This window comes from Tachyglossus aculeatus, chromosome X5, assembly GCF_015852505.1.
Source record: "Tachyglossus aculeatus isolate mTacAcu1 chromosome X5, mTacAcu1.pri, whole genome shotgun sequence".
Taxonomy (NCBI): domain Eukaryota; kingdom Metazoa; phylum Chordata; class Mammalia; order Monotremata; family Tachyglossidae; genus Tachyglossus; species Tachyglossus aculeatus.
This window is the reverse complement of record NC_052097.1, coordinates 569658-593775: the sequence shown is the minus strand read 5'-3', so window position 1 is coordinate 593775 and position 24118 is coordinate 569658. Positions and strand designations below refer to the sequence as shown.

The following is a 24118-nucleotide window of genomic DNA, read 5'->3' as shown; positions in this document are numbered from 1 at the left end:
TGGCGCCAACCTGGCCACATCAATACTCTCCAACACTTGGAAAACCAGTGCCGGGCTCTCTGTGTCTTGGGACATAAGCCACTTCCTGATATGTCTTTCATCACACACTCATTCATTCATTCAATCGTATTTATTGGGTGCTTATTGTGTGCCATGCACTGGACTACGTGCTTGGGAAGTACAATTCACTCTTAGAAATTGGACTTGGCCCTCCTCTCCCATTGGAGTGTAAGCTCCCTGAGAGCAGGGAACACACATGTCTAGCTTCCGTGGTACTCTTCCAAGCTCTCAATTCAGTCACAGCAGACCGAGGACATCCGGTCCCACAGCCTGACTTGCCCCATCTGGGCCCACCCTGAACTGTGTGTCTGATAGGGTGTCCAGGACCCTGGGAGGAATGCTCCTGGACACCTACCATCTTAGTGAGGGCCAACCATCCTATACTTCTGACTCTCCTTCCAGTGACCCAGCATGAACCATGCAACTACCCTGACTCTCTCCTCTCTGTCTACTGACCCGGCATGGACCAGCCCACATCCCTGGCTCTCCTCTCTACATCCTTGATGCTCCCTCTAGTAATCTGTTACAGATCTTTGAATCTATCTTCCCTCTCAAATCTCTAGATGCCTCCTTGCCTGCTGCTCCCGCAATTGCCTCAATTAATGGACACCCATTGAGACATCTAATTGTACAGTGATGCCAAATTCTAGAGTGCTTTTCCCAGCTCTCTTCCTCCCTTCAAAGCCCTACTGAGAGCTCACCTCCTCAGCCTTCCCAAAATGAGCCCCTCCTTTTCCTCTCCTCCTCCTCCTCCCATCCTCATCACCCCCCTCCCTCCCTCTACCCTACCCCCTTCCCCTCCCCACAGCACTTGTGTATATCTGTACATATTACTCTGTTTTATTAATGATGTGTATATAGCTATAATTCTATTTATTCTGATGGTATTGACAGCTGTATACTTGTCTTGTTTTGTTGTCTGTCTCCCCCTTCTAGACTGTGAGCCCGTTGTTGGGTAGGGACCGTCTCTATATGCTGCCGATTTGTACTTCCCAAGCGCTTAGTACAGTGCTCTGCACACAGTAAGCACTCAATAAATACGATTGAATAAATGAATGAATGAATGAATCTCTCTTCTTTGGACCTGTTATTTGGGCTGTACATTTGAAGTATAAAAGTCACCTGGAAACTGAATAAGGAAATACTGTAACAGGTGAAAAGCCAGTTGGGGGCATCTTAGCGTATCTGTGATTCCCTTAAAGAAACAAGAGGGAACCTACGATTAGCCTTCTCAAACACTCCAATTCAGGCTCCTGCCCTGGCTACTACCCTCCGAACCTTGGCACCTGACCCTGCGAGGGAGCAGCCCCATGGCTGCCCACCCATTTCAGGGCAGATGCTCTGTTGCTTATAGAGAGCAAGCCCCTTTCCTAGTTCTTAGGTCTACCCTTAGCTAAGATAATTGGATAGTGGTAGTCAACACTGGAGCGGGCAAAGAAATCTCCCAGACCAGGGAGTTCAATGAGGCCTGTTCTCTTGAGAACTTTTGAGCAAAATCTTTGCTATGCAGCTTCCCTGCCACCCGACATTGAGCAAATCATTCAGGGACTTCTTCGGGCTGCCAAGGAGCAGAGATTGGATGTACCTGCCTGACTGCTGTCCACCCCAATGTCCATCCCCTCAGCAGGCCAGTGGATAGCAAGAGGTCTTTTCCCTCACAGAAGGAAAATCTGTTGGGCTCCCTGGACCTTCTGATTACAATGTCAGATTGAACAGCGGGCCCCTGTTCCCTGCCAGGAGATCGGGGAATCGTACTCACATCCAGTGAACCCTCGCTGATGACGATCAGCCCCATGTCTTTCTTTAGGAGTTTGCACGAGTGTCCTGGAAGCAGAAACACAAAGATTAAAGGAAGACCAGCTGGCAGCCCAGCCTTGCATTCAAACAGCCAATGCCCCTGAATACTTACACTCATCAAACTGCCAACGCCCACGGGAAGCAGCCCTGCCTCAGGAGCATGGCTGTGGCATAAACCCAAATTATGTCTCCAAGACCCCAGCACGCTTTTGGGAGTTTGCTGGGACCCAAGATCTCACCTCCTCTGCAACCCTGAAGGTTCTGCTCTCATCTTTACCCTCTTATTCTGAGACCCCCTCCCACCTTGCTTTCCTCATGGCTCCCTGTCCTGCCTCCCCACCCATTTCACCCTGAGACCCTCTGCTTCCTTGGTTCCCCACTTCTACCCCTCTTGTCTGACAGAGGGTAGTGTAGTCTGGACTGTAGAATGCCACCCACCCATGTCTAACTGGAACTCAAAAGCCATTCATTACCAATGTTAATAGCCGTCTCCTGCTTGTCCCCCGTCAGAATCCAGATTTTGATGTCGGCTTTCATCAGAGTTTCTATTGTTTCAGGCACTTGATCTTGCAATTTGTCTTCGATGGCCGTGGCTCCAAGAAGCTGCAGGTTCTAGGAGAATGCCAGTGAGGCGTGTCAGGCACTGCCCTGGCAACACCAGTATGGAAGACTCCAGCCACGGAAAGAGACAGAACATTGGTGCAAAGACCAGGACAGAAGTTTGCTGAGCCTTCTCACAGCAGTGAGGTTCGGTTTAATTTTTCTGCTAGAAATATCAATTTTTCCCCTCAAACCTGAGGAGACAAAATTAACTTCTAGCCTACCAGAGCTTTACTAGGAGCCCACTGTGTGCAGGGCACTGTGCCAGCCACCCACTGTGGGCAGAGCTATCTCCTGAGCACACTGGAGAAAGCAAAGATGCGATCCCTACTCATAAGGAGTTCACAATCTAATGGAGGAGATGGATTTATTGATGACTATATCATAGTTAGGGAGAAAAGTGTAAGAGTAGGTAGAAATGATAAAAACTAGTGAATAGACAGCCCAGTCTGAATGCCAAGATTCCTGTCAGAGGTCTGTCATACTTCCCTAGGCCTAAGCACCATCTCCCCATCCGTGGGGGCAGCGGGGCGATACTCAGGGCTCAAGCAGACTGACAGGCACTCCATGGCAGGCAGTAACTGCTAATCAGGCCAACTTCTGGCCCATCAGGAGGTTATTCAGAGGCAGCAGGCCACCGTGACTGGCTAGGCAAATCAAGAGCAATTGGTGCTGACCTGAATGAATGATGGAAGCCCCGTCCCACTCACTCCATGGCTGTGAGAATGGGGCTTCAAACACTGATGTGCAGAGTTAGTTCTTAACAGGGAAGTGGTCCCCAGGAGAGGTCTAAGTGGGACATTTTGATCAGGCTGATCCAGTTACTTCAATTGTAAACTGGAGCATCGGGACACTGGCCCTGGTTTGCACACCATTCACTTCCCCAGTAACAACTTTGGAAGGGGGAAAGAGGGACATGTGCCAGACTAAAGCTTCCTAGCATGTTGGTAGGTCTGTACTACAAGTTGCAGAATGCCTTGGGGCCTAAACTGAGCAATGATAATAATAATAGTAGTATTTATTATGTATTTACTATGTGTCAAATACTGTTCTAAGTACTGGGGTAGATACAAGATAAACAGGTCAGACACAGTCCCTGTCCCACATGGGGCTTCACAGTTCAAGTAGTAGGGAGAACAGATATTGAATCTCCATTTTACAGTTGAGGAAACTGAGGCCCAGAGAAGTTAAGTAACTTGCCCAAGGTCATACAGCAGGCAAGGGGGAGAGCCAGGATTAGAATCCAGGTCCTCTGACTTCCATGCTTTGTCCACTAGCCCATGCTGCTTCCCAAGGACTGATGGAGCATATTTGCTGATGGAGTGTGCTCCCCTCCCACCTACACTCAGAGCTCATCTTCCCCAAATAACTAAAGTGAGTACGAATGGCTGGGAGTCACAGGGTGAGGTAGGCTGGCCTGTTCATTTGGGGTAGAACCAATTTCAGGACACTTATATACTTCAAAATTGACTGGGCCGGCCAGCAGCCTTCACAAATGGGGACTGACCCGACTCCACTGGAATGTGTGGTCAGTCCATTCGTTAAGAACCCTTCCCGTCAGCCTGCCCCTTGAGCCACCCCACCAGGTTCTTTGATACAGCTGTAGTCCCACCCTCATCCTTTTCCCACACTCTGCTGAGTCAGAAATCAGGGCATGTAGTTGTGGGGAGAGAATGAGGATGAGCAGGGAAAGGGCCAACGGTGGGAGTAAGAGAAGGACAAGGATGAGGGTGGGAGGAAAAGGAAGGGATGAGTGTGGGAGGAGGAAGAGGGAATAAGGGTGGGAAGGAGGAAGGAGAAAGGTGGAAAGGGGATGGGGGAGGTATATCGGCCAGTGTGAAAAGCGGGACCAGTGTGAAAAGCCAAACCTGACAGCCCACCAGATTGGCTGACAGTCAGAGCCGCTGCTGGTGAAGTAATAAGGACCTAGCAGAGTATGGTCCACTCCGGGTCATTGTGAACTCCAGAAGGAACACAGTGATGCCATGAACAGACACAATGAAACTCACAACCTGCAGTAAATACCAACTGGGAATGTGAGTCTCTGCAGCGTGGGAAGGTGTCAAGTGAAATCACATTTGAATCCCACGGGGTGCAGGTGGCAGGTTGCACCCCATCAAATTTACACAGTCTGGGAGCTGGGAGACAACACAAAGGCCCCACCATGGCCTAGATTCCTGTGGTGCCCAGGAAGCTCAGCAAGCTCTGAGGTGAGGTGGAGAAAGCAAGTGACCAGATCAACTATGCTCTTGGGCAGAGGCAGCCTTTCAGAGTTTCCCCAGATCCGAAGCTGAGGAGAAACTTGCTCCAGTGACTCTGCTGTCCCAGTGGAAGGGACAGACAAGTCCAAAGGGTAAATGCGGGAGCCGGAAGACGCCTCTAAGAGGCCGAGGGATCACCCAGGGATGGACTCCAGGCTCCTGGAGGGCTGCCAGGGAGGATACACCCCTGAAGAGTAACCAGGGAAACGGTGGTCATTAAAGCAAGAGAGACTTGGTTGGACACAGGGGAGAACTTCAGGATTACTGGGGCAATGACTCCGAAACAAGCTAATGAAGAATTCAGCATGGGCAACATGAACCCAACCGAAGAAACTGCTATGTGAAAAAATTCTATCTGACCACTGGGAATATTGGTCAGTCAGTCACTTGTATTTATTGAGTGCTTACTGTGTGCAGAGCATTGTACTAAGCACTTGGGAGAGCGCAATGTAACAATATAATAGACACATTCCCTGCCCACAATGAGCTGGCATCCAGACCCAAGGTCCAGGTAGCGGCTGATCCCCAGACCTGCAGAAATGGTCTAAAATCCATTTAGGGCAAACTCAAGTCCCTGCTGGCCATGGCCCCAGAGTGTCCAGATCTCCCTTGCCACATTCAATGTTCCAGGGAGGCCCCACACCCCAGTCCCTTCAAGGGTCCAAGCGGCAGCATTGGAGACTGTGTACTGGCCCGAGAGGCCTGTGGTCCCAGCAGCCTCCCCCTCACTGGGCGGTGGTGGGCTTGGAGCCAGTGGGATCTGGGTGCCGGGATCTCCCCAGGCTGGAGCAGATCCCAGGTCACACGGGTGATCTCTTCCTTGACATGTGACCTCTTCCCGTTCCCTCTGGAAGAGGCATAGACCACTCTCGTTTATGGGCGGTTTAGCTATGTAGCGGCCTGAAAGTGGGGGATTGGACCTGGAGACCTCTACAACCCCAAGTCTGTACAGTACACAGTATACTTAAGCACCCTGGGAGAGTCATTATAATATAGACTTGGGTTTAACAGTCCAGCATGGCCATTAGAAGCGTGATTTCAACTCTGCTTTTCCTGACTGTACACCCCATAGCTGTGGCGATCTGGCTCTTTATGCTCCAATCCAGTCCATCCCCAAAATACCTATCACTTCAGCCCACAGGCGGCTTTGACCGGGACAGGGAGGGACTGCCTCTTCGGTCAGGCTGAAGCACAGGCCCAAATCCCCACGGCATCTTTGGCATTGAAACAAAGAGTTGGATTTCATTTTCACAATGTGGCCCATCAGCTCGCTGGGAACATTGTCGGTGCAGGGACCCGCTGACTCCGCAGCCCAGTCTAGCCCTAAAACCAGCACCAAAGTGCTCGTTAGTTCCAGGAAGCACAAAAATAATCTAATCACTCCCTGATGGTACTCAGATAATTTATGTAGATTTTTTTTTAAGCCACCATAGATGTAAATTGCACTAAGGCTTGAAGACCAGCTGCACAGTAAGAGGGGAGGACTTGACAGATTTACAAATTATCTTTTAGAGAATAGTCTCTGAGTCTTGGATAACACATTCTTTTAAAAATGGATTTTATTTTTGGTTAACCCTTTATCCAAACCCTGGGCCATTTTCTGAGTGCCTGAGTAACTGCCTATTTATATACTCCAAAGAAATGCAAATCAATCAACTTATTGAGTGCCTACTCTACACAGAATGCAACAGAGTTAGTACATGAGATCCACATCCTCAAGGAATTTACTATTCATCAGGGGAGACAGACACTAGAATAAATTACAGGTAGGAGGAAGCAGTAAGGTATAAAAATATGTACATAACAGGGAGGGGCGGGGGACCCAATCCCTTAGCCCTTACAGTCCTCTAGTCTGTAAGCTTATTGTGGACAGGGAATGTGTCTGTTATACTGTAACACAAGCGCTTAGTACAGTACTCTGCACACAGTAAACACTCAACAAATACAACTAACTGACTGACTGACTTTGGTGACACAGAAGTGCTGAAGTGCCCATTGGGAAGATGAGATTCAACAGAGAGGGCTTTCTCTAAGCCCTATTTAAAGAAGAAGCGTGGCTCAGTGGAAAGAGCACGGGCTTGGGAGTCAGAGGTCATGGGTTCAAATCCTGACTCTGCCGCTTGTCAGCTGTGTGACTTTGGGCAAGTCACTTAACTTCTCCGTGCCTCTGTTACCTCATCTGTAAAATGGGGATTAAGATTGTGAGCCCCACATGGGACAACCTGATCACCTTATATCCTCTCCAGCGCTTAGAACAGTGCTTTGCACATAAAAAGTGCTTAACAAGTACCAAAATTATTATTATTATTATTCTGGAGGAGATGTGGTTGCCATTTCTTGCCACTGGCCTCTTGCTCACACCCTCCCTCCCCTTTCCCATCCCTCAGATCACTGATCTCCCAAAGTCACATCTCCCCTAGGAAGCCGTCTCTGATGAATCATCTCCCTACCCAATTTCCCTCTCTACTATTACTTCAGCATTTCTGCATCACCTAAGCAGCTGAAGGGGGAGAGGTGCTCACCCCCGTAATACTTATATAAGTATGTTAAACTGATGCTTCCCCTACCTGTGTCTCTCGCACATGCTAGACTATAGGCTCCTTGAATGCAAGGATCATATCTGTTCAAACTGCTGTACTCTCCCAAGTGCTTAGTACAGTGCACTGCATGGAGTAAGTCCTCCATAAATACTATCAACTGGCCGACACCTGAATCAGCCAATCTACAGCTGAGCCATTGGATTACAAACAGTGCACAGAACCTTGCGAACAGCAGGCATCCAGCACAGCTCTCGGCACACAGTAGATGACCAGCATGATGTTGCACATTCTAGGTGCCTAACTAATTCTGATGCTGATGATGATGGTGATGGTAAGAAATGCTGAGAAATGGCAAAAGTATCAAAAGAGACAGAATCATTGACAGGACCTATAACGAGGGGGCCATGTCCAAGAAGGGAAGGGCAGGATTAGAGAACAGAACTATGTTTGTTTTTTTATGGTATTTGTTAAACGCTTACTATGTGGCAGGCACTGCACCAAGTGCTGGAGTAGATACAAGCTAATCAGATTGGACACAATCTATATCCCACAATCTTAAATCTCCATTTTGCAGATGAGGTTACAGAGGCACAGAGATGTTGAGTGACTTGCCTATGGATACACAGGTGACAAGTGGTGGTGCCAGGATTAGAACCCTGGCCTTCTGACTTCCTGGCCTCCACTAGGCCATGCTGCTTCTCTGAATTGAACTTTGGGCCTTGGTGTCTCTCAGAAAAATGTGAATTACCTGCCTTCAGAGAACCCACTTTATCCATCAAAGGTCAACACAATAACCTGATTCCAATTCACTGACAGGCAGCTGCAAAATAAGATCAGTTGAAAATCTCACTCAAGAAGGGTGTAGCGGGTTCACCCATTAAGGTTGTAAGTTCAGGGATCATGACCACTAACTCTATTGCCCTCTCCCAAGCACAAAGCACAGTGCACTGCACCTGGCAGGGGCTCAGTAAATAGGGCTGATTGATTGATTGACTGAAGATACGCTTCACCCTTGGAGCTGGAAGACCCTTCTGAAGCTAGAGATGCTGGGACTAAGTTTGCCTCATCCTGCATAAAGGAACAGAGGAGGGGAACACGGTTGGGGAACATAAGAAGAACTTCCTCGGTCACTCATGTCAGGCCTGGTTAATAAGGGCCTGATCAGAAATGGTCCAGAGAACAACCCAATCTTCAGGGGTGCTTGAATCTAGAAACTACGGAGGCAAGAGATGGCTGCATGCCTACGTGTCTGGGTGTTAAGTGTCACATGTGTTTGACACCGACTTCCCCCATTAATGGATAAACAGCATCCTTGACTGCTAATACTCATATGCTCAGAAACATCTGGTAGATGACGGCCTGCAATCTCTTCATCAGGGATGCAGAATTCAAGTCATTTTAAAAAACACATCTTAGAGGAGCTTACACAAAATGATTTAACAGTACGGTCATGAAAGAGGCAAGTATTTCACATGTGTAAATTTTCATTGATGAAAATTGATATTATTATTATTATGGAATTTGTTAAGTGTTTGCTAGCTTTATCGATTCAAGTTAATCAGGTCAGCCACAGTCCCTGCCCCACATAGGGTTCATGGTCTAAGCATCCAAATAGATGCTCCAACTAAGTAGGAGGGAGAGCAGGAATTGAATCCCCATTTTACAGTTGGGGAAACTGAGGCACAGAGAAGTTAAGTGATTTGCTCAAGGTCACACAGCAAGTATGTAGTAGTCAGAATTAGAACCCAGATCCTCTGAGCTCCCAGGCCCATGTTCTTTCCACTAGGCCATGTTGCTTCTAAAGAGGCAGAACATGCTTAGAGGGAATGTCCTACGTATACTTGGAAAAAAATAAACAAAAACATAAATTCAGTATTCTGGAAAATCCCCGGCCCACCCAGGAAACTGGAACTTTGTGAGATCTGTGCTGTCGGGGAGAGGAGCAGCAAGGGGAGAGTACTGGCCTCGGGCCCGGCCCATATGATGCCAGTTTCAGAGCTGGCCTGGCTGACGGCCCATGTAGTCTAGGGATTCTGGTCCTCGGGGGTGCCTCAGAACCACGCTCTACCTCGGGCGAGACCGACCCGGTGGTCAGTCCACCCACCCTGGCAGTCGGGAGTCTGAATGGGAGGGCATCTGGACTGCTTGGTGGACCTGTGGGGGAGCACCGCGAATCCCTGGTACAGGGGTGCTCCTTGGGCACAGGTGTGCATATGAGTGTTCACTCACTCTCCCACCCACCCACTCATTCCAAGCACAGCAGCTCACTCACTCTTGCCGGTTCTCTGGAGGCCTTCCCAGACTGAGCCCCTTCCTTCCTCTCCCTCTCGTCCCCCTCTCCACCCCCCCATCTTACCTCCTTCCCTTCCCCACAGCACCTGTATATATGTATATATGTTTGTACATATTTATTTATTTTACTTGTACATATCTATTCTATTTATTTTATTTTGTTAGTATGCTTGGTTTTGTTCTCTGTCTCCCCCTTTTAGACTGTGAGCCCACTGCTGGGTAGGGACTGTCTCTATATGTTGCCAACTTGTACTTCCCAAGCGCTTAGTACAGTGCTCTGCACACAGTAAGCGCTCAATAAATACGATTGATGATGAGTATCAGCATCAGATTCGGCATCGCCATCTGCTGGCCCAACCTCCGAACACCGCTTTAAGTTCGTGGTTAAGGAGGAGCCTCCAAAACTGATTTTCGCCAGAAATCGGCCTCCTCCCATGAAACCAGTCCAGCCACAGAAGGTCAGGCCAGCTCTCACCTGACCGACAGACACTCCTGGAGTGAAGCCCCTTCACCCTCAACAGTCTCATAAGTAAAACAGGGAGAAGAAGTTCCTTCTCCCCAAGACCCGTATGGGGTAGGGGACGGTGTCTGATTTAATTATCCTGTGGTAACTCCAGTGACCTGCACAGCTTAATAAATTCTGTCATCATCATAATTGTTAGATGATTATTTGGGTTGGCTTTATCTGTGCTGCCTCATCACCCATCACCTGTCCCTGCACCACGGACCAAAACTTCCCTGGGCCCAAAGGGAAAGCCAGTGGCAGCACTGCACCTTCTCGATCAGCTCGTAACTCTCTTCGAGTTTCAGTGCCCGGTTCTGGATGGCAGCCGCAGCCCGCCCGTAGATGACCCTCCATTCCTGGAACTCGCTCTCGGACAATTCCGCCACCGCGAAACACAGAGTCCTTAGCCCTGGAAGAGACAAGGCCGAGGCACTTATAGGGACTCCAGGCCAATGAAGATGGACAGAGAGCAAGAAGAGACTCAGCACGGACTCTGCCCACCCACCTCTCCTGGCTGCTCATCCTGCCACAGGAGAGCTGCCCAGATGGGGCCTGACCACCAGGTGCAGGGTGAGGACCTCGGAACACCTCCAATCCTCTCTTATTTGCCCGGGCACGCCCAGGGTGAAATCTCCAAACACCATCCATCGACTGAGCTGTCGAGGGCAGTCATGGGCTTAGGCTGGGGCTGGGGTGGAGCCTTGATTTGGTCCTCCCAGGCCCCTGGTCATTCACAGATTTCCTGGCAGAGGAAGAGGAGAAGGCACCAGCTCTTCACACTGTAAAATGAATGTGTGGAGACGAATCCAGATTGAAGGATACTCCACCTCTACCTCCCTTAGGCTGGTCCTAGGACCAGACATCTCCCAGGCAGAGTCCCCGACAGGCTCCGCCTTCTACCAAGTCATAGCCTTCTCTCCTCACCCAACCCCCTGCTCCTCCAGCCCCTTTGCAGGGGGCCACTGAGGCTCCTTGAACTCCCCACCATAGCCTTGGAGCAGAGATCTCAAAGCAGACTGTCCCCCAAAATAGGTGTGTGTGGAGGAAATCCCCAGCCCTTACCAGAATAGGGTGAAAAGAGCTGGGGGGCTTGTGGTGGGGGGGAACTGCGATCTCATATCCACCAGGGCTCAACTGAGCACTCTGAGAAGAGGTTTCCTTTGACAATGTGTAAATTACATTTTAAATAAAACTTTGCAAATGACTAAGTCCCCCACCACGTGCTGCCTTCAGCTGTAAAGGATGTGGGCTCACACTCACCCTCTGTAGCAAACTGCTCCAAGTGCTTCAAGGTGATTTCTTTGTATCTTGAGCTCTCAGCCAGGCGATCGTAGATGACAGTGTCCTGTACGGGGAAACAGGAAAGAGGCAACCCCCTTCATGAGGCGGGGTCGGCTGGCTCAAGGCGTCGACCACAGGGGGTCCAGCAGCCCTCATTTCTCCAGTCGCCCCCCCATCCCTCCATGGGAAGGGCTCAGGATTTGGGGGTCGGTCTTGTCCCAACAGCTGTGTTTTTCCATATCAGAGCCAGTAACCCATGGGAGGCCCTGATCCCTGAAGGGTGATTCACTACCCTCCCACCTCCCGAAGAAGGTTCCCACCTATTTCCACAAGGCTTCCTGAAGAAAGCCCACATAAAGCTGAGGGGGAATAGATGGCCATTCCAGTTGCCAGCCCCTAGTTCCCACTCCCACTGGCCAACAGCTCCTGTGTAGTGTGTTGCAGCACCCAGCAGGAGAACAACTCCCTGGGGAGGAAGAACGTCTTTTCCCAATGATGGCTCACAGAGGGGCAGCCTGAGGTTCTGGTGGTTCAGGGCCCATCTTCCCACTGTAGGTGGGTCTGGGTAAAGGACCCAGTAGCACTTGGGACTGATCTGTAACCTCTGAGAAGGACCCTGCCTCAAGTGGTTGGAAGAAGGGCCCAGAGTGCCGGGGATATGGGCTTTTAAACTCTGGTCCCAGCGTGGCTCTCCTGGCTGATGACAAAAATCTGCCAAGTCCACTGGGGGCAGAGCAGAGGGTTGAGGAATGCTGGAGAACCTGGCAGCAAATCAATCCATTGAACAGTAGGAGTTAATGGGTACCTACGTTCAGAACATTGTCCTGGGCACCTGGGAAAGCACAGGCAACAGACTCCCTGCCCTCAAAGTGCATTCATTGTAACAGGGGAGGCTGACCAGCCCTTCAAAAAAACACTGGTGCACTTATGTAGCAAAAGTAGGGAAGGTAAAAAGGTGAAATTATGGAATGGATCCCTGGCTAGCTAAATAAATTGAAATGCACATCAGTGCTAAGGGCATGGCAGGGAGATCAGGGGGCTGGCCACGCAGGGAAGGTTCCAAACTGACCATAAATCAATGAAGAGATCACATGCAAGAGGCTCTTCAGAGCCAGTGCTGGAGGACTGCAACAGACGGGCATCTGAGATCAGCCAGCAAGGGCAATCAAAGCATTGACGAGCAGTCAGCACTGCTTCTTGAGCCCCTCAGCCTCCAAGTGGGCTGGAGCAGAGGAAACCACTCACAAACAGTCATTTCAGGAACGCAGTCTGTGAGTTGGTTCAGTTAGCCGCCTCTGCTGATGCCTCATAGAGAACCATGACAATCCAGGATACAGGCAAAGAGCCACTGCTCCCTCACAGTGTTGACTCATGTCAAAACTGAAAACGCTCAAAAGGAACAGAAAGCTGGAAACTGGGCTTTTCGTTTTTACTATTGGAAACAATACTTCTCGTCGACTATCCTCCAGAAAACATCTAACCCTGCCTAAACTTCTTTCTGTACTTAATTTGACATCTGACCTCCCCTACTAGACAGTAAACTTTTTGAGGGCAGGGATTGTATCTACAAACTCTACTGCATTCTCCCATGCTCTTAGCGCAGAGCTCTGCACACCAAGTAGTTGCCCAACAGTATCTGTGACACAGACTGATGGTTAGTTAGTAAGAACAGAGGAGGAAGAGCCCGCTATTAGCATTCTAGGGAGGTGGCTGAGTCCAACACATGTCCCCTGCAACAGAGAAGGCCCGATGTGAACGAACAAAGGCTGACACCTTGGCTGCGTCCCAGCCATCCACATGCCATTTCCACCCTCTACCTTGCCTCACACCCACTCAATTCTGAATGGCCAAAAATCAGAGCTGCAGTCCCGGAGACAACTCCAGAACCACCACAGCTTAGTGGATAGAGGACGGGCCTGGGAGTTGGAAAGACCTGGGTTCTTATCCTGGCTCTTCCGCTTGTTTTCTGTGTGACCTTGGGCAAATAATAATAATGATGGTATTTGTTAAGCACTATGTGCAAAGCACTGTTCTAAGCGCTGTGGGGGATACAAGGTGACAGGTTGTCCCATGTGGGGCTCACAGTCTTAATCCCCATTTTTCAGGTGAGGTAACAGGCACAGAGAAGTTACGTGACTTCCCCAAAGTCACACAGCTGACAAGTGGCGGAGTCGGGATTAGAACCCATGACTTCTGACTCCCAAGCCCGTGCTCCTTCCACTGAGCCACACTGCTTCTCAAATCACTTCACTTATTCTGTGTCTCAGTTTCCTCATCTGTAAAATGAAGATGAAGGCTGTGAGCCCCATGTGGTCCATGGACTGTGTCCAACCTGATTACCTTCTATCTACCCCAGTACTTGGTACAGTGCCTAACACATAGGAAGCACTTAATTCCGTTTTTTTTTTTTTAAACAAAACAAAAAAAAACCCCACACTCACCGCTCCTTTGCAGTAGAGTCGAAGCTTCCCTGATGGCGTGCGCACAATCACAGACATCCGCTTCCTGGAGCTGAAAGAGAGGGGGTCCTTTCATGAGATGTCACACTGAGAAGGAGTAGGGTGGCAATGCCAGCCATGACCCAACTGTCTCAGTGGGTGGGGCCAAGACCAATGCAGCAGCCACGAGCCCCATCCTCCTGGGGCCGCAAGCTATCTCTGGTGGCCTGAAGAGCTGAGGGAACCTCCAGGGCCTGTAAGCTGCACCCCAGAGCCCTGGAGGAGCTGAGGCTGCCCCCACCCAGCACCCCGCCCTCCCCCAATGCTTTGCATCCCCAGTGCCATGTCTCCCCAGATTTAACTCTCCCATCCAGGGTTGATCAGAGGTTTTCAGGCTTGATACAAGTGTCAAAGCCAACATTTTTTCACCAGTGAACTCCAGGTCTTGCCAGCTTAGAGGCAGGGTCGCGTCTGCCAAACCTTTCCCAGGGCTTCAGCTGCAGGGGCAGTAACCTATCCTTCCAACCAATGCTGAAGCATTCCAAATGCTTCTTAGCCAGGGTTGCCCACTGGTGACGGGCAAGATCTTTCGAGCACATCAGTGCTACCACAGACAAACACTGCCTCCCTGGGAGGGAGGAGATCTACCCAGAAAACAGAAAGTACTGTCAGGGGTGTGGGAGGACCTGCCCATGTCCCAGTGAGAGGGGCAGCAAGTACCCACAGGATGTGGGGAGCCACCACCTGCAATTGCCTTGGCCCCATTGGGATCACACCTGTTTATGCTCTTGCTTCTCCCTTGCTAGGAAAACACCTTATTTTCTCTTCCTAGGGTGTCAATTGCCAGTGGAGAGCTATGACGACTTGGGATGAATCCCTCACATCCAACAGTTTTTTTATATTTCAAGGGGGATCCTCTGGACTAGCTCCCGCTTCCATCGTTATTTCTAATTCAATATTTCATCCAAGTCCAAATCAGTGTGGCTACATGTCTGACAACGGAGCAGGCTTTATCCAGAACTCAACCACTGGAAACAAGCAGCAGTGCACAGCATAGACACACAAGTTCAGAAAAGACGACACACCCAAAATCTCTCCACCATGTGGACACCCAGGTCCTACCTGGTAAATTCCAAGACGTTAAGCAACTCATATCGTTCTTCCTGTCCAAGCTGGGTAGAAAAGGAATGATTACAGTCACAATCAGAGTTCGCATACTTTTTAGGCTTTTGAAAAAAAATGGACTATGGTCTTGGAAATTTGAACATTGGCGTGAATGTGGAAAATGTTAACATGAATAGGCCTTCTTCTCGGAGAGTTATTTCCACTGGGGGAACTTACTGAGTCTAGAATGACTGAATCGGGTGTTCTTCCCGTGAAGACAAAATTCAGCTGTTTGGCTGCTCTGACCAACGCTCCTTCATCTGTTTAAACAAGACCAATTTCCAATCATTTCTGTAGCAGAGTGGCAGATTTCTCACCACACCGAAAGTTTATGATAATCAGGGGTCAATTATAACCTGCCAACACCTCCGAAACTTGCTGCCAATCAGAAGCAGCTCTGGGATGATCCTGAACCAATAATCAATCAATCAATCGTATTTATTGAGCGCTTACTGTGTGCAGAGCACTGTACTAAGCGCTTGGGAAGTACAAGTTGACAACATATAGAGACAGTCCCTACCCAACAGTGGGCTCACAGTCTAAAAGAATAAGAAGGCACTGTGTGACAACAGACTCCCACCAGACTGCCAGATTTGTCTCCATGCACTCAAATGACCTCATGGCTGTTAAGGTGTCATCATCATCATCACCAATGGTATTTATTCAGTGCTGTGTGCAGAGCACTGTACTAAGCTCTTGGTAGACTACAATACGACAGAGTTTGGTAGATACGTTTTCTGCCTATGCCAGGGGCAGATGAGCCTACAAACCCTCAAACTGTAAGGCGGAGGGGAGAAACTGCTCTGGTGCCTTCCCCCCGACCCTGTCTAGTGGTGGTGGGATCAGGCTGCTTCTATACTGGCAACCTGAAATGTATTCGCTGCCAAGCCTCCGGCAAAGGCAGGCCCTTCTTCAGGGCCTGATGGTTCATGTGCCAAACTGTCGGGTCAGTGCGGCTTATGGAGCACAGGGGCCTGTTCCCCACCTGATCCACAGTAAAGAGAGGGTGCTGCTTGTGGAATCTGAGGTTTACTCCTTGGCACACTTGGGTAGAAGGTGTCCAGTTCTTTGGTGGTTTGGAGAAAAAAGTGACCTTCCATCAGTACTGTAGAGACAGCCTGCCCAGCCTGCCTTCCCCTGGTGCAGGCTGGCCCAGTGGCAGGGCAGGAGCAGGTGTAAATGTGAGCCTGGTGCTGAAGTTAACACTTTGGGCTCAATGAAGAGGCAACAAGTGACTGAGCCAACAATGATGAGCACAAACGAAAGCTCCCTACCAGTGGTGGTTTTCTGCCTTTCAATCACCTGGCAGCGCAGGCCACAATGGAGAAGGAGGAAGCCGGCTCGAGGGGAGGAAACAACCAATGCCGAGAGCAGAGTTCAATTCTCTGCTCTTGCCCAGGTGATGCTTATCCACTGGGCAAAACCATCAAGGTGGTCACTATCCACCCTGCTGAGCACTGCCAGGAGGGCCCCATCAGTCAATGGGTTTTGGCAAGTGTCTGGGTCAAACAAGCTGTCTCCTTGCCCCATGCAGTTTACATTCCTGACCCACAAAATTAGGCTCTTTCCAGCCTTCAAGGGGGAGATGGCTGCCACATAAGGTAGACTGCCACCCTTGTGACTGCCCTGCCTTCTGCCCTGGCCCAACTCCTTTCCACGGGAGGATGGGAGGGATCCTGAGCTTCTCTCTCTGTCCCCTCCATCCTGGAAAAAACCATCAGGGCCAACAGGCCATTTCCCCACAGCACAGCCTGGCTCTTTCCTCGGGAAGAGTCCCAGCACAGCCTCCCACCAATGGGGCTCCATTACCTGGAGATGCAGCTTGGTAAATGATCTTGTCTCCTTCTCTTTCTGGGACCGCCGTGTGACAGACAGCCATCATGGTGAGAAACTCGCAGATAATAGGCGCAGTTGGCTAAAGCAAAAAGGCCAAAAGAGTTCATCGCCCCACTTCACCCGCTCACCAGGGTGCTTTCCTGGCACGAACAAGGTGGATACGTTGAGAGCAGTCCCTTTTGCCCGCCAATTCTTCACCGTCAAAACCCTCGATCCATTTTCCCTTTGGGGGTTGGGAGAGGAAATGAGGGCGCAGGAAGCTGAAAAGGCCAGCCTTGGGCATGGACACTACCAGAGAGACCAGGGAAATTATAGCCTCAGAGAACTGTTGTTCATACCTCACCAGAGTCTTGAGCTTTTCTCCTAAAACCCAACCTGAAAATTGCCCAGACTGCCAATGGGGTCTAAACACTAGGGGCTGGGTGGAATTACCCAGGGGCCAGCCTAGGATCATGGAGAAGAACATTTCACTTGCCAGAAGCCAGAATCCTGGATGTGGCTCATAACAACTTCTCCCTTTATTCTCCACCTCTCCCACCAAGTGTTCTTTCTGCATGAACTGTGACTCTATTTGTTAAGTGCTTACCATGTGGCAGACACTATACTGAGCGCCTGGGCAGAAAGAAGATAATCAGGTTGGACACAGTCCATGTCCTATGTGGGGCTCACAGTTTTTGGTGGGGCAAGAGCACCTAAACAGGAAGGACTCCACTGCTGGGCTAGCCCCACCAGCCATCCAGTCCCCCAACACTGGGAACATGCCACTTTCAGGGCCTGAGAGATGGTTGCCCACATGGACACTCCAAAGAAAGAGTTAACATAGACTTGAATTTGAACCCACTCCTCCAGGGAAGACTGCAACCCAAAGCCAGGGCCTTTGACCCTAAGCCACTCTAACCAATCAGTCCCCTGTCAGGTGGGTGGTTCTGGACTTCCTATCCCATCACTGGCTCAAGAACTGGGCTGGGCCTATCTCTCCTTGGGCTATATGTGGCAAGAGGACTGGTCTTAGATTTGCCTTGTGTCTGGCTAACTAGCTTCTCCAGAATTCAGTGTTTTGCCCTCTAAAATGGAGTGGGGCTGGACTCCGGCTGCCCAAAAGGTTGACCCGCTGAGAAGGTGCCAACTGACCACTGAGAGAACATCTCCAAACGGAAAGAGTCAGAGTCTGGACTTCAAAATAAACAGCCATAGAAATGACACACTTCCTCCCTAATGGCCAAAGCCCTGTAAGCAGAAACAGAAAGGGGTAGGCTTACTGACATATGCCACTTGAGGGAAGGCACGTGAAATTCAGGGGCTGAACATTTGCTCATAAGAAGAAATCTGGTAATGAGGCTTCTCTTGAGAAGGTAGGAGGAACATTGGCCAGAGTCACTTACATGATTGTTCTGGAGATTTTCCAGCAATGATGAATCACTAAATGCTTTCTCTTCCCCGCTCTGGGCGCCCTGCCTAAGGGAAGACATGGAGGAAAGTTAGACCATCAGGTTGCACCTGTTACTCTATCTGTAACTCACTGTTCTCTACCCAATCAAGTAAACACCGGTGCCCGCAGCCCGTGAGAGATAAGCATTCCCATCCATAGTCTTCCCAGCAGACACAGTGCCGCGTTAACCCCAAGAGCAAAACAACAGGGCGATTACTGAAGGAATGACGGCTCATGTACGTGGCTCTGTTTCACAGTGGAATGATGGAATACAACTGTCCTGCTGTAACATGGTCCACCTTCTTGGAGTAAAGTGATTCCCTCCCTTCCCGGGATTGGAGGACTTGAAGGGTGTTTATGGGAAGGTGAGAGGGGCGGTGGCTAAACTCCACCTCAAAGACTCCATTTCCTGCAATGGGCAAACACTATGAGTTTAACCCAGAGCAAGTCTGTCAAACTGACTCCTGCAGGCAGGCTGCTTGGGCGGTTAGACCCTGGCACCCAGCCTACAGTTTTAAAAAGCTGCCAATTATTCAAAAATTATTTGGTGACAGCAAATGAATACACTATTTACGAGTTCCAGAGGAAATGAAATTGGGGAATCAAATTCTATTGTTTTTTGCAGATGCAATGTTGGAGGGCACAGACAGTGAGGCTGGGGAGTTGAGAGGAGGATGACAGTGGTCTTAGATTACGGGGAGAATAAGGCCGGGAAGGGAGAAAAACCTGAGACAGAGCCGGAGAGATTAAAAGAGTCAGAGGTGGAAAGTGACAGGGTGAGACAGAAACAGACAACTGAGACAGAGAGAGACAGATGCCAGTCTGTCCTCAAACTTAGAAGGCGCCAAAAGGAACGGGGTGGGTGGGCGTTGGCACCACACCAAACCGAAGTGGAAAGCTCTCTTGCTTACCAGGCATCAGAAGGGTAGCCACAATCCTCACGCTCAGGGAAATGGCTGCAGATGTGGGAAGGGAGAGGGAGAGGCAGAAAGAGAGCACGAGTCACCGAGAGGCTGGAGAGGTCTGCACGCTGGGCAGGCGCTACAGGTAACAAGAGGCAACATTTTGCCTAGGAAAACGGCTGGAACTCCAGACAAAGGGCGGGAGTCCATGACGCCAGAGACGTCCCACCCTACCAGGCAAGCGATCCCAGAATCAGGCTGTCACTTCAATAATGGCCAGTGGACTCAGAATTACTGCAGCAGAGCCCAATCAGGTCAATGGTTTATGCTGACCTGGTTGAACACTCACTGCATGCTGGACCTCCTACTGGAGCGGGGAAATCACAATATCTTTTTCCCTCCTTCTTTTTTTCTGGCCCTCGAGCAGGTGAGGCTCCTTTTCCCTGTTCCTGCTGATTGGACACCCCCCGTCACCCCTCCCCAACCTTCACCTAACTCCAGGCACCTTTTCTCTCTCCCTCTCTCCTCCCCTCTCGTCCAGAGTCTCAGTCACCTGACCTTGGCTCTCACATTGCCTGCTTCAGGGTCTCCTCTGCCCAGACCACTCACCATCACCATCTTCTCTCCTGACCCCAGGCTGAGGCCCATCCATTGCCCATCCCCTGCCTCTGCACAGGTTAGGGGAGCGAGGTGTGGCATTTCCCTCCGGCCCTGCCTTGGCCCGCACAACTCCCGTTCAAATCCCGTTGAACAAGGTGTGGTGCTGAAGGTGCTGACATGCGGGACTGACTGGTCACTGCAGGAAGATGAAGCAGGAGCAGTCGGTATTCAGAGTATGGGTAGGGTGACTTTGGGGCCACTGTTGGAAACTGAAATGAAACCCAAGGGGGCTGAAGGAGAAAATGAGGCTCTGAACCTAAAAACTAACACTATTCACAACCAGTTTCAGCTCTTCTGCGTCACAGATTCTATAGGCAAAGGGAATCAAACAGCACAGCATGGAGAAGGCTGCTGACCAAATCAATTGCTAACTAGGGAGGGCGGGGAGGGATTTACCCAAACCAGGCTGGGCTGTAGGGTCACGGGTAATAACAATAATAATAATAATTTCAGTATTTGATAAGCGCTTACTATGTGCCAACTGCACTAAGCACTGAGGGAGGTACAAGCTAATTCATTCATTCAATCATAATTATTGAGTGCTACATAATTATTGAGTGCTACCTATATGCAGAGCACTGTACTAAGTGCTTGGAAAGTACAATTCAGCAATAAGGAGAGGCAATCCCTGCCCACAACAGGCTTTCAGTCTTAATCTCCATTTACAGATGAGGAACTGGGGCACAGAGAAGTGAAGTGACTTGTCCAAGGTCACACAGCAGACAAGTGGTGATGCTGAAATTAGAACCCAGGTTCTTTTGACTCTTAGGCCATGCTCTATCCACTAGGCCATGTTCCTCCACATAGGTACAAATTTCCCATTGACGGTGGGGGTAGAGAGAGGGGCAGGAATTTCTCTTGGGGAGTCTGGGAAGGGGTAGGCTTCAGAAAGTCAACACGCCAGGCAGATGCCATTTTAGGTCTCTCCGGCCCTGACTGGGAATTCTCAGGTGCTGTTGGAGACCTGGGGAGAGCAAGGCTGGGAGCCTGGCTCCCATAGCTGAAGAGGACATCACTCCCTTCTTTGCCCCTCCGCCGCTGCCCCCCCACCCCCCCACCACTAGTGGAGTGGACACCTTTGTCAGAGCTGACCCCACCAGCCAGCGGAGCGACAGTTTCTCAGTAACTGAAGGGCAGACTGTTGAAAGGTTCCCCAGAAGGGACCTTTCACCTCTGCCATTCACATCTGAGGGGCTAAGGAGGGATCAGGCCGCTCTGAGTGTCTTTGCACAAGGCTCTGCTGAGTCTCCTTACCCGTTAAAAATTCACAACAGTCTTAGGAGGACACCTGCCTGCCTCTGCACACACTCCTGTATCCCCAGAAATGGTAGGAAAGTGGGTGACAGCAGACCAGAGACGAGAAAAAGGAAGCTAACAGTGATGCAATATGAACCTGGAAAAGGCTGGAGGCTGTCCAGACTACAAGACTACAAGAGCCCTTGAGGTGCCAACTACTATGTGCCGTAGACCCATCCAGCCATATGGACTTGCAAACCAGTCACACACTGTGATTCCTGACCTCTTCCTCAAAGCACGATTGAACAGGGCCAGCAGCGGCACTCGAGAAACACCACAGAGGCCAAATGAAGCCCAAGTTCCACTAAAAAGAAAACCTATCTGGAATTGTAAGTGATAGAATGCACAGGGAATGGGGACCGAGCGGTAAAGCTGACTGTTTCAAATTCACTTATCAAAGAAAAGATCCTCCCTCATGAAAACAGCCCTTCTCACCCAGCACACGGCCTGATCGATACTCAAACACCAAACACCGGCCATATTCAGTGACTTGACTGGCAGCAAACTTGCACTCACCCGTATGCAATTCCGGCAATAGTGCACTTCTTAAAGTGCATCACGTTGCAGGTCAGCGTTCCGGTCTTGTCGGAAAATATATATTTTACCTAGACAAAAGGAAGCCTTTGTGTTAGCTGTTCACATTTGACAGATTTTGCACCTCCCACCTTGTAGATTTACCCAGAATAAAGAGTGCTAGGTCTTGGGCAGGGACCTAGGGAGAAGGGGAATGTTGGCCTCAGCTAATGGGTTTTGAAGTAGTCAGGGCAGGGTTTCTGCCTCCTCTTCCTCCCTCCTGACCTGGTCCTAGTTTAGGGATGTGCTCTTTCCCATGTCTCAATTTGATGAACTGCTTGAGGAGCCTGTCTCTGCATGCCTCTCCTCCCTGGAAGCCAGAAGCTCCAGAGAGCAATCCCAGAATGTCCAGGGTGGCCCAGACTGCAATTGCTGGGTAGGTACCTTCCAAAAAGGGAGGTTTGCGCGCCTCTCTGGGCAGATACGCTATCCTATCGCTGATGGCAACCACACCCCATTCCAAGCCTGTGCACAAGAAGGGGAAATGGGCTAATGTGGGGTCCCATCCCCCAGCATTCTGGGGTGTCTGTCCTACAAGTTTCCGAATGCTGGGGAACCTACACTGAGCACGCTCCAGATCACACAACAGCCATCCTGAAACCTCAGATAAGTAAGAACACTGGAGACTGGTAGGGGGTGGGCTGACTTTGTCCTACACCAGAGAATTTCTAAAACTGCCTGGAGGCAACCCAAAAAACCACAACACATGAAAACTCCCTAGGAGAACTGAGGGCATCCATGTTTAACTGGACAGGCACAAGTGAACAAAAATATTAATCAGCAAGCTCCAGCCCAATAAAAATATTTCAAGGAAATGAGTGACTGAATAAATGTAATTCTGAAGAGAGTATAACAGAGAAGCAGGAACTCACTCGTCTCAATAATCAGAGCTTCACTCTGCCACCCGAATGACAGTCATCATGTTCACACAGATTATCATCATCATCCTCCTCATCATCAATGGGATTGATCAAGTGCTTATCTTGTGCAGAGCACTGAACTAAGTGCTTAAGAGAGTACAAAACTCTGCTCTCAGCTCCCGGGCAGCCCAGCCCAGGTGAGAAATAGCGGTGTGGGGTGGGGCCTGTTTACCTGGCCTAGTTCTTCATTGAGATTGGAGGTCCGAGCCATGGCGGCGGTGTCAGTGGGCTCATAGTGCATGTCCACATCCTAAGGAAAACCAGAATGGTTACGCACAACTCAGCAGCAAGGGATGACCATGCACACAGAGAGGTGGCTATCTGCCGCTCCCGCTGCCACAAGCAGAGACCTTCCCACACTCCCATCTGGGTTGCTCCACCAGCCACCCCGAAGGTGCCTGCACGTTTTTGCCTCATGGTAGGCCGGATTGCCGGCAGGGATCTGGGGAGTGTTTGTCTGCCAGCATGAGCCCACGTGGACATGGTGATCACGGCGTTAGAGGAAACAGCCTGCACTCATGCACGTGAGGGGTCACACAGGATTCGGCCATGTGGGTTCCCTAAGACCACAGCTCCCCGCGCTCCAGCACATTCGGGTGGGCTGCTGCTCCAGGAATGGTTCTGAACCATCACCCACTATTGCTGCAATAAGGGACGTGTTGGAACCACTCACCCTCCGGACAACTATGAGGGAATGCAACTGGGGGGACCACAGTGTCTGGTACCAGGAGAAAACATCTATTTTGGCAAATCAGACAATCTTAAAGGCTGGAGTAAGAATAAACAAGCTTTTGTATTTACCCAGTTGATGAAGTATGCCTGGATAAATTTGACAACTTCCAGAGTCACCAACAAACTAATTGGAATGAGGTTGTTGAAGAGAATGATAAAGGTCAAGAAGTTCAGGCCCGAATTGCTGGCACCTCCATCTGTTCAAAAGGAGGAAAACGTCGTTCAGACAAGGCTTGCCGCGCAGTGGCTGGGACTGAGACTGAGGTCTGACGGGTTCCAAGGGGATGTTTCCACCGGGACATTCCAGAATCTGAGAAAATCTCAATGACAACGTGGCTCTCGCCTCAAACCTGTGACCTATGAGGAGATTAATACTGGTTCTGGGGATTGCCGGGAACCCCAAGGACCTGACTGTACTGCCTTCCATTGCGGGGGTTGGGGAGACAGAAACAGCCTCCTCTCCTTCCCCTTGGGCCCTCTACAATGAATAGTTTGATAGCATTTACTGAACACCTCTCATTAAGCAGGCAGAGTGCTCTACTGAGTGGTCAGGAGTACAACCGAGTGAGAAGATCAGATTCCCCTGCAAGGGCTTCCCCATGTCTGCACCGCAGGGCTGGTATGGGTTGTGTGGGTCCAGCTGGCTGTCGTAGGTGAAGGCGATTCTGCCATTTCTACCTTCCAATCATCCCCTCCGACCACATGGCTCCAGAGCTGCCCAAAGAGAGTCTCTGGGTCCACTCTTTCTACCTATTCAGTCAGTCAAAAAGGGGATAGGGGGAGAGTCAGAACCATTGGGTTCTGACTACTTTACAGCCCGGGAAAAAATAAC

The 24118-nt window shown here is 50.2% G+C and overlaps 1 protein-coding gene across 6 annotated transcripts in view; it reads right to left on the bottom strand.

Moving 5' to 3' along the window:
* ATP8A1 (ATPase phospholipid transporting 8A1) overlaps nucleotides 1-24118 on the bottom strand; it is a 99859-nt gene that overhangs the window by 40363 nt on the left and 35378 nt on the right. For 4 of the 6 annotated variants that reach the window (XR_005456526.1, XM_038769362.1, XM_038769361.1 and 1 more), the window contains 13 exons: nucleotides 23356-23483; nucleotides 22727-22804; nucleotides 21578-21666; nucleotides 19115-19159; nucleotides 18157-18229; nucleotides 16748-16853; nucleotides 15116-15198; nucleotides 14897-14946; nucleotides 13778-13847; nucleotides 11316-11400; nucleotides 10325-10464; nucleotides 2331-2469; nucleotides 1820-1884 (listed from right to left, as the gene is read on the bottom strand). Coding sequence is in view for 5 of the 6 variants with exons in the window: in XM_038769362.1 (XP_038625290.1) it covers nucleotides 1820-1884; nucleotides 2331-2469; nucleotides 10325-10464; nucleotides 11316-11400; nucleotides 13778-13847; nucleotides 14897-14946; nucleotides 15116-15198; nucleotides 16748-16853; nucleotides 18157-18229; nucleotides 19115-19159; nucleotides 21578-21666; nucleotides 22727-22804; nucleotides 23356-23483 (1151 nt within the window). In the remaining variant the exon portion in view is untranslated. The remainder of the gene's footprint in view (nucleotides 1-1819; nucleotides 1885-2330; nucleotides 2470-10324; nucleotides 10465-11315; nucleotides 11401-13777; nucleotides 13848-14896; nucleotides 14947-15115; nucleotides 15199-16747; nucleotides 16854-18156; nucleotides 18230-19114; nucleotides 19160-21577; nucleotides 21667-22726; nucleotides 22805-23355; nucleotides 23484-24118) is intronic. The other 2 variants (XM_038769364.1, XM_038769363.1) reach the window with 1 other exon arrangement.